The sequence below is a fragment of the Lactuca virosa genome, chromosome 5, assembly GCF_052849685.1.
Source record: "Lactuca virosa cultivar CGN04683 chromosome 5, Lactuca_virosa_CGN04683_v6, whole genome shotgun sequence".
Taxonomy (NCBI): domain Eukaryota; kingdom Viridiplantae; phylum Streptophyta; class Magnoliopsida; order Asterales; family Asteraceae; genus Lactuca; species Lactuca virosa.
Genome location: NC_136430.1, coordinates 106,015,001 through 106,025,453, shown reverse-complemented (window position 1 = coordinate 106,025,453; position 10,453 = coordinate 106,015,001). Strand labels below are relative to the sequence as shown.

The window sequence follows — 10,453 nt, the reverse complement described above, 5'->3', positions numbered from 1 at the left end:
TCTTTTTTTCCATGGGAATAATCAACAGAACCGCTTGGAGCAAACTTCTCTCTTCACAGTCAAAATCTTTTGCACCATTTTCATTACCAAATTCCAAGAGTACATATAGGTCACCGAAGTAGAGAAACCTTGCTTTTTTAATAATGTCTTGAATATAGAGAGAGGGTCTTTTGAAAATGAATGACCTTATCTGTGAAAGAAATCAATTTTATACAAGTGTGTTGAAAGTTCAGCGTCTGAGGATGATGTCTATCACTCATCCGTTTGTCAGCATCATCTGGGTTCTATGAGCGACCCAGTTTTTGGAGTCGTTTATGAAGGCTTCGTTCATGGTATGAAAATAGTTGGTGATCACCATGTATGTCCACTTCAGGATATATACATTAATTCTACTGGTATGTATTCTGGTTTTAATAGTATTACACCCCTGTAACTTTTTGATGCCATATAAAAAAGATGTAGCTCTTGTGTGTATTTTATTTTACTTTGTAATTTTCCCTCTTATAAAAAAAGGATTTTATCTTGTCTTGTAAAGACATGCAATTAACTATGCGCTGCTTAATTAGTATTGGGGAAATATCTTCTATTGAGCATAAGTTAATATAAAATTACAAAATAACAACAGTTACTATACACTTAGAAGAACATATATAAATGTTACGTAATATACACTTATACTGTAGGACGGAAGTCAATGCCATATACAATAAGACCTGACATATTTCCTTCGAAACATGTCAGTTTTAAATCCATAGGTACATACTCATCATTATGCATGTTATCAACGTTAGTTTCCCACACTATAACCTCCATCCATTCATCTTCTCTCTGTTCTGGAATCCATTTGATTCTGTCCAAATTCACTGTGCTTGGGTACCTGAAAGAAATGATTTTGGTTCTTTCCTTTCTATGGGGTACTAAATCACGAGCCTTCACTGGGCACTGGAGTCCATGACATTTTTTTGAAAGTTTGAACACAAGGAAACAAGCATAGGTTGTATCTGATGAGAGCATTTTGGTCTCAATGTCACATTTGATACGAAAATCCTGGTGAGATAGAATCTCAACAACCTCTTCAAATCTGCACCTACATTAATTAAGTCTTATAAATATCAGTGATTCCATGAAATCTGCTAAAGTAAACCTGAGATGAAAGGTGTAATAAAGTAAACCTGGATTCAGTTGGAGGGTTGCACAACTTTATATTTGAAGAGTTGTATATAATTGCTTTTGCAGGTAGCATATGACATCTCTTCCTGTTGACTTTGCTTAGGGAGAATAACTGTTCATAAAAGAGTTGCAAGTTTATCATTATGATACCACAAGAATATGTAATTAATTTATCAAGTTGAATTTGTTTTATGAAAAAGAAAAACATCAGACCGTTTCACCATTGTCAATGAGAATTCCCTTGAAAAGAAGTAAGCAGAGCTCTACACTTGAGGCAATTTGGACATTGTTTCCAGACCTTTTAATAATTTCTTTATTATCGGCTATCATTTGTTCCACTGAGTCCATCTCCAACTTTGTTTTCAAGACTCCTCCCATGTTTGTTCCATCCTTCATCTTTTTATTTTGTTCTAAGTCCACCTATAGACAATTAGATGACCACGAAATGACATTTTTATACAAATTTCCCCAAAATAAATACAAAAAAGAAGAGAGGTACACTAACTATTTGATTTACGCTTGGGATGACCTTAAACTCTATGCCTTCAACAAATATTCCCCCTATGCCACAATGATACTTTGAAAAGCTTTCTAGTAGAAATTCAAAATCAGTACTTCTGTGATTACTCTGAAACCGAAATAATTCAACTCTCAACCACTGACTTCCACCTTCTTTCCACTCTGCAAAATATGCATTTAAGGTTTCACCCGCCTTTTTATATTTAAGGTTTATGTATATCGGCCTGCTGGTAACCTTTCTTCGATCATAAAACTTGAAAACTAGGTAAGCTCCATACATCGTCTCTGGAGTTAAGAACTCAGCATTTATCTGAACTCCAATATTTAGATTTGAGATGTCCAAGATCTTTGCGACCTTTGGAAATCTGCACAAACATATTACGATTCAGAAAATCGCATGGTATCCAACATATTGATAGATTGTAAAAAGGAGCAAGTGTTGGTAGTTTCTCATAATTTACATGTTACACTATGATTCTAATAAATATATGTTTCTGTGGGTTTAATTTGTGGCTTACAAATTGGTCAAAAGGTCCAAATAAAGTCAAAAGATCTTTAGTGAATAAGGGTACTTTTGTCTTTTTCAAGTGTTTGTTTTTGTTTGGCTGCAGCTTAATAATGTGTATCAGGTTAGTTAGTGAGAGTTTTTTAGTTTTGCCATTTCCATTGTTCTCCTCTTTTCGTTGTTCCCCCACAAGTAAAATGAGAAGCAAATTTTGGTTCTTCATTTTCTTGTTTCTTTTCTAATTATTCCTTTCGTAAACGCATATACACATCATGATAGCACAACAGTTTCATTTTCCACATCTCAAAAAACCACCAAATTATGTGCCCATAAGATGAGAAAAACTACAAAACAAGCCCCCATATTTTGAAATTTGTTGTTAAAAATCCGTTGGCACAAGTCAAAAATGTGAATTCTACTTCAACATAGATTTGACAAAACTATGGGAACTTCTATCACTTATAAAAATGTGAATTCTACTTCAACATAGATTTGTTAGATACCAAGCCCAACATGTTTTCCAACATATATATCTTAGTGCATTCATTTATAAAAATTGAGGTTGCTTCTCTAGAAGCAAGCTCACCCACATGGATTTGATGCAAACGTTCCACTTCATAAAAGAAGTAGAAATATTCATGCCAGAGTTTACTCCAAACAGAATGATTTTAAGTTAAGTGACATGTATCACTTGACTTAAAAAGTTAATAGAACGTAGTGGTAATCAAATAAAATAGACAAAACCTTGATTTTTGAATGGATCTCCACTTCAGAGAAGAAACATCTTTGTATGAAAATCTTTTTGCCGGTATCATTTCATTTCTTGATCCATCCATGCTTATTGAAAACCACTGTTGCCATAAAAGATGAGCAAAAATTGAAATTAAAAATGAGTCGGAGAGCATTAATTATATTATGAAAAGGCATGGAATGTTGAGAGAAGATGTCGAGAGGATTAGAAGACAGTGAGAATGATGAGTTATTTATCTAAACGGCTACTTTCTGTCCTGATATATATTATATCTTGCATGGAATGCTTAGTTTGTTTCTTGTATAATATTGATGGCTGGTTATTTATCAATATTGTTGCTTGTTTCGAGTTTAGATCTCATGTTTCTACTTCTGATGAGCCTTGAGTTGTTTTTCAATCACCTTTAACTTCTTTGAGATTAGATAATATTAATATCAGCATTGAGCTTGCAAGATCATCTAGGAAAACAAAAAGCATTCCTTTCATTTGAAGAAAACATAATACCCAAAGTGGTTTATCCTTGATATGTAAATGAAAGCCTATGTTGAGATGTAAATGATTCCTAGACACAAAATTTTGATTAGAGTGCTATTGTATCATCTTCTTTTTCTGGCAGACATGTATGCTATTTATGGTAGTAAAGAGATATTCCAAGGAAAACCAGCACATGTAATTATTGACTATAGTCTATAGATGTATATTTCAAATGAGGAAAACATATATAAATGGTTAAAGAGATCGAGTCACCACTTTTTCATTGTTAAGGAGGATTCCTGAAGAAAATAAGGAATGGAGGTCCTTCTTTGAGATTGTGGAGGGCACCGGATATTTTGACATTTGGATTATTTTCTTATAATCCGATGGCAGATTTTGCTCCCATTCCCACTGATCCTGTGTATACATAGATAGATGAAAACATTATAACTGCATGCAAAGCAGTTTGCTGAATCTTGCTATTAAAAGAAGGCTCATTAGTTTCTCTACTCGTCAAAATGAACTTACTTGGCAATTGAAGGCTTTTTCAAGTTCCTCTACAACTTTAGCCATTGTTGGGCGATCCTCCTGCTCTTTCATCAAGCATTGATAGGCAATGGTTGAAAATATCACCAAGGATTGTGGTTCAATTTGTTGTTTTATAGCATCAAAGATAATTTCTTGTATTTTTTGGGTTTTGAAGCTTTTTGCTGCCAACTGTGCAAGAAACACCACTCGCTCGTCTTCAACTGTCGGTCTTGCACTTTTCAGTTGAGCTTCAGCATTTGGGACTTCACGAAGCTGTTGTTTCTGATCAATTTTGATCCTTTCAACTGCTGATCTTCCAGATAAGATCTCAAATAAAATAACTCCAAAAGAATACACATCCGATTTTTGTGTCATGGAGCCTGTGGTCATATAGAGTGGATCAAGATAGCCTAACGTGCCTGCACCTTTGAATATGATGAAATCAGAAATAGCAGCTTTCCAATCGTCCCTAAGTAGAATGCTACTACTTTTCATGTCACCATGAGTCAACTGTTGATCGGTTTCAGTATGACTATGAATGTAAGCTAACCCATGTGCAGCATCAACACATATCTTGAGCCTTTGTTTCCATGTTAGACTATTATTGGTCAGATGCTGTTTTACACTTCCTTTAACCATGTGCTCAAAAACAACGATCCTCTCACCCTGTTCTTCACAAAATCCTATAACTGGAACAACATTCTCATGGCTATAACTATAAAGCCTTGCAATCTCCTTACAAAATTCTTGTCCATGTGAATCCACTGAGTGATGGAGCCGTTTTATGGTAACTGTGTTCTGTCCTCTGAAGTGAGAAAGTTCCCCAGAGTAAACCTCCCCCAGTGGTCCTTGCTCTTTAATATCACGGAAATCATTTGTAGCAGACATAACATCATCGAGTGTCGTTCTAAGGGCTTCTACCCCATTAACCTGCACAAGATACACAGATAAATATAAGCCTTTGCTAATGTAATTATAAAATTAAAATTAATGAAACAAAGTTGTTACTTGATGTCACACATGCATGTTACTATAAAATTAATGACTTACATGAGACTTGAAGGCTTTCTCAAGTTCTTTCACAACCTCAGCCATTGTGGGACGGTCCTCCCGTTTTTTTTTGCAACATTTATATGCAATTTCTGCAAATATCATTATGGAGTCTGGGCATGTTTCATCATCCAGAATGGGAGAGCCGGCTTTCTCAAATTCTTTCTTGAACTTTGAATCGATAATATCGTTCACAATTTTTTGTTGGAAGCAGCGTTTAGCCATGTGAGGTAGAAATTCTTGGGCATCTTTGGACAATTGGAAATGTGCCAGTCTTCCACTCAATGCTTCCAACAAAACTACTCCAAACGAATAAACATCAGACTCCTTTGTCAGCTTACCTGTCTTGGCATACTGTGGATCAATATATGCGAGTGTGCCAACAGCTTGAGTCATAAGAAATGTGGCTTGCAGATTTGCGGGGCCAATTCTTGACAACCCAAAGTCACTAATCATGCCTATGTAGTTTCGGCCTAACAAAATGTTGGAGCTCTTTATATCTCGATGTATTATCCTATGATGTTCTCCAACACCGTTATGGAGAAAGTCGAGCCCATAGGCAGCATCGAGACAAATCTGAAGACGTGTTGCCCATGTATGACAATTCATGATATCATTCTTTTCAATATGACTATCGAGGCTTCCATTTGAGGCATACTCATACACAAGAATACGCTCATGCTCTTCATCACAAAAGCCAACAAGTGTGACAAGGTTTTTGTGTGTAAAGTAAGGAAGAACAGCGATTTCTTGCAAGAATTCCCCAGTTCCTTGCCCTGAATTCCTATCTAACCGCTTAATAGCAACAGTGCTTTGTGTTCTTTGGTAGCTTGAGAGTTCCACCGTAGAAACTGTCTTATATCCACCCTGTTTAACATATTTTCTAAAATCGAAGTGGAAGAGTTTTGCTTTGTAAACTTTCCCAAATCCACCAATTCCAATTTTATAATCGTCGTGAAAATCATGAGTTGCTGACTTTATATCTTCTAGTGGGATTTTCATATGATCCATGTTTTTTACCTGCACCGTTGAGTGTTAGTGCAAAATAATAGTTAAATTTCCGAGTTATTCTAATATTACATGCACATAGGGTCATATATAACTCAAAGATCTTTTGGCCATTTCAGAAAACTTGAAAGTTCCATACAACTTTGTAGTCTCTCTTCATTAGCTTTATCTTAAATTTCCTCATATGTTGCATTGCTTTACTTTTATTCTTAAGAGCAGAAATGTACTAATAGTTATATGCTTGCACATATCTATTTAATGAACTCCTGATTTGTTACAAAATGTGGTTGGTTGTTATTCATTTTCTTCCCATGTGCTATTGTTAGCTTATTCCCTTTAGAGTGTATGTTCCTAGGGGCTGTTAGGCAAGCCTGTTAACCAGTCTGTTGCACAAAAGACTATATGTGGCTTTTGGTAACCTTTGAATGATTTAGTCTTGAATGATTCAAGGTTTTGAATAAAAGCATGTTGTCTCATACTCTACAAAAAGAATAAGTTAACTATATACACACATGTGCATTAGGGATGAAAGTGGGTCCAAACCCGGACCGGATGGACTCGGACCCGGAAAACCCGGAACCGGTTAACGAGATTTTGTAGAACCGGAAACCGGACCGGTATATAGGAACCAGTTCCGGTTCGGTTCCGGGTACGGTACCGGGTAAAGTGGGTCTAGAGCCGGAAAACCCGGAAACATCAAAGTGGGTAGGTTAGAACCTGATAAAGTGGGTTTAGAACCGCAAAACCCGGAAAAACCGGAATTTTTTGGTAATTACTTACTATTTAGTGGGTTGAACTTTGAAAATTTTCATATTGATATCCCGACTTTGGGGGACAGTAACTCATTGAATATGAAACCAAAATGGACAAAATTATAGTCTAAAATCATGTACAAACTCTAAACTACACTCTGGAAAAAACCGCATGCCAATCCGACTTTAAACGAATGAGATATGCATGTGTTAACATTTTCACATAATACAAAGTACAAAAACAAATAGCTGAAAAGTTGAAAATTTTCAGTTTTGATAGAGGACTGTAAATCATTAAATATTAAACCAAAAATGACAAAATACAACAAAGTTGCCTGGAACATGGAGAACGAGAGTGTATTCTAGCATAATGAGAGTTTATTATAGATGAATGAGAGTGTATTCTAGCATAATGAGAGTGTACTTTAGTAGAATACACTTGTTCTTCATATTCCATGCAACGTTATTGTATTTTAATTGAGTGGGTACAGAAACAAAACACGAACCCATACATGAAAACCTAGATGAAAATTCATTTTGAAAGAATGTTATTGCTGACATTAGTGACAAATTTAAGACAAAACTATAAAATTGGTCCCTGTGGTATTCAAAAAACTTTGGATAGGGTCCAAAAAGTTTCTGACTTGCATGGAAGGTCCAAAATAAGGAATTTTCTTTGATTTTAGTCCTAAAAAACTTGAAATGTCTATTTTGCCCTTTTAATTTCTTTTTTTGTATTATTTTACCATTTTCTTAACAATTTAATAATTAAAAATAAAGAATTGCCCCACTCACCCTTTACTCCCACTGTACGCACCATCTCTCTCTCTCTCTCTCTCTCTCTCTCTCTCTCTCTCTCTCTCTCTTTCTCTCCCTCTCTCTCTGTCTCTCTAATCCGGTCGTCTTCCTCATCCCTTCTATTATTTCTACCTCATCTATGGCTGATTCCCTTCTTTGTTACACCAATAAACCAATTCACACCATTGTAAATCCTATATAAAACTTTGAATAAATATCGTCTCCATCAGATTGGACAAGGAACAGACGAATGAAAGGCAGATCGACGGGAGCTGAGGTGCAGATGGGAAATCGCAAGGATGGGCAAGGGGGTCCATCGAGACTGACGACCCTTTGTGGGTTTACTCTTCGTCTTCACTGATCGGGAGAGAGAAGAAGGAACAAGAATGGAAGCAGTCAAAATGGTGATCTGGTGGTCAAACAAATCGCGAGAAGGAGTCGATCTCCAACGAACTCCCCTAGGCTCTTCGCTCGTTATCGGCAGCCACAAATCGAGGGGGAAAGGTAACCGACTTGATTGAAGGGAGAAGGAGGAAGAACGAAAGCAGAACAGGGGTGGTTCGGTGGAGGTTTGGTCCATCGCTAAAATGAAACAAGAAACGAAGGCGGCTTACGCCGCTGGGTGACTGTTACAGCGAGGGGGCTGCTCCGGTGGCCTCCTTGGTTTTTCTCCTTCTATTCCATTGACAAAACACGAGGGATAAGGGGAAAGAAACACCGGAGTAGTAGCAGAGGGAAGCGACGGCCCTTAGGGGTGTTTGGTTGTTTCTGATCGACAGGAAGGAGGGTTGGAGGAGGGTTGTCGATTCTCCTTTTTGCCGCCGATGTTGTAGATACGCGAGTGAGAGAGAGAGAGAGAGAGAGAGAGAGATAATTATTTTCTTTTCTTTTTATTTTTATATTAAAATAGTATTTGAAAAATATAAAAAAAAATATAAAAAACAAAGTAAAAGGGTATAACCGTCATTTTAAATTTTTTTGGACTAAAAACACAAAAAAAAACCTTGATTTTGGACCTTCTATGCAAGTGAAAAACTTTTTGGACCCTATCCAAAGTTTTTTGAATACCACGGGGACCAATCTTGCAGTTTTGTCCAAATTTAATTAATTTCCATAAAAGGAGAATTATAATTATGGATATCATTTAATATACATGGCCTAGTTCCCGAGTTTAACAAAACAAAAGAAAAGAAGAGAAAATAAAGTCAGGAGAGAAAAGAAGAGAAAGGAAAGGAAAACAAAATTTTCTTTTGTGTTCCCGAGTTGGAAAGAAGTGGAAAGAAATTAATCATTTTGTTATTTCTTTCCAAATCTTCCCAAATCGGAAGGAAAGTTAGGAGGGAAAGTGATCCTTCCATTTCCCTCTGCTTTCTCCCTTTAATGAAACTCGGGAACACCAATTTCTTTTATTTTCTTCTCATTGTCACTCATTTCTTTTCTTTTATCTCGTTAAGTTGAACTCAGGAACAGGAAATCATTTAATATCTATATTTATTTAACTAAATAATTATTTATTTTTACTAAATTTTTATTGGTGCATTGTAGCACACAATAAATGTAAGAAACACATGAACGTAGCCCTATATATATATATATATATATATATATATATATATATATATATATATATATATATATATATACACACGAAAATAATTGTCCAGATAAAATCTTTAAGTCAACTCTATTTTACCAATAAACTATTTTTTACCCGGCAACATCTAGAAAAGTCATATTATTTTGGTACGGTTTATGAAAAAGTCTCAAATGTTTTTAACATTAACTCTTTTACTCTTTCACCTAAAATCTCGAAATTTTCTGGTTCAAATTATGAATAGGAATAAACGTCATTAAGCTTCTTAAAACTAAAGATCAAAGTCTTCTATAACCAATTATTTGCCATAAAACAATGATGTTAACATCATTTTCAACTCATCATCGTCCATGTAATACATTTCCCCCATAAATTTATGTTACAAGTATTGTAAGATATTGAACTTTTATATTGAACACGTGATTACAATCTACCTAAAAGTAGTTTAAAGGAATGTGAACTATTAAGTTCATATAAGGAATCAGTGACTGATGACAATCAATACAATAGTAGGAATTGTGAGGTTATACAGATCTAGAGAAGAGTGTGAGTTTTATCCTTAAATCTCAATCATATATGAAAAATTCCTCCATGGATCAATTACGTAACATGTCAATAAATTTAAATTTCAAAACTCCAAAACACAAAGATTGTAAGAAACATTGTGTTTATTCGTCTATGGATTCATTTCTATGATCACATTTGGTTTGAAACCATGAATGATTAAAATGAAGTTGTGTTTAAATGGCATGCCAATATATATATATATATATATATATATATATATATATATATATATATGTATATATCACTGTGCTTTTATACTATGCCTAGAGATGTAACGATGGACTTGCTCTCGACCTAGTTTGATCGAAAGACAACAATGTCATTTTCCATTTACATCATAGAAAATAGTCCTAAAAGTGTAACAAGTGGTTAGAACAATGTGGCTTTTTAGAACTAAGAAATTTCCATATTTTTTGTGAAAGAGTAAAAGAATAGAAGTAGAATAAAAATTTGGTAGTTTTTCATAAATTGAGCCAAAAATAATGAGATTTGTATGAATGTAACTAAGCAAAAATAGTTTTCTAGAGCCAAAGATAGTTTATCCGGTAATCGAGATTTTTTTGTAAATCAAATAAAATTTAGAACTTTTTCATAAAATGACACACACACACACACACACACACGCACGCACGCATGCACGCACGGGCACACACACATACACATATAGGGGAAATGACAAAAATGCCCTACAAAGTTTCTAGGGTTGGTCGATTCAGTCCCTACAATTTTTTTCGGGC

At 35.1% G+C, this 10,453-nt stretch overlaps 1 protein-coding gene across 5 annotated transcripts in view; it reads right to left on the bottom strand.

The window, feature by feature from the left end:
* Window positions 1–562: 562 nt before the first annotated feature.
* The window catches only part of LOC145114933 (uncharacterized), a 19,473-nt gene continuing 9,582 nt past the window's right edge, over window positions 563–10,453 (bottom strand). For 2 of the 5 annotated variants that reach the window (XM_079051058.1, XM_079051053.1), the window contains 8 exons: window positions 4,998–6,017; window positions 3,948–4,877; window positions 3,693–3,836; window positions 2,939–3,045; window positions 1,676–2,054; window positions 1,384–1,590; window positions 1,173–1,282; window positions 563–1,087 (listed from right to left, as the gene is read on the bottom strand). In XM_079051058.1, the coding sequence (XP_078907184.1) occupies window positions 673–1,087; window positions 1,173–1,282; window positions 1,384–1,590; window positions 1,676–2,054; window positions 2,939–3,045; window positions 3,693–3,836; window positions 3,948–4,877; window positions 4,998–6,017 (3,312 nt within the window). In that variant the 3' untranslated portion in view covers window positions 563–672. The remainder of the gene's footprint in view (window positions 1,088–1,172; window positions 1,283–1,383; window positions 1,591–1,675; window positions 2,055–2,938; window positions 3,046–3,692; window positions 3,837–3,947; window positions 4,878–4,997; window positions 6,018–10,453) is intronic. The other 3 variants (XM_079051057.1, XM_079051056.1, XM_079051055.1) reach the window with 3 other exon arrangements.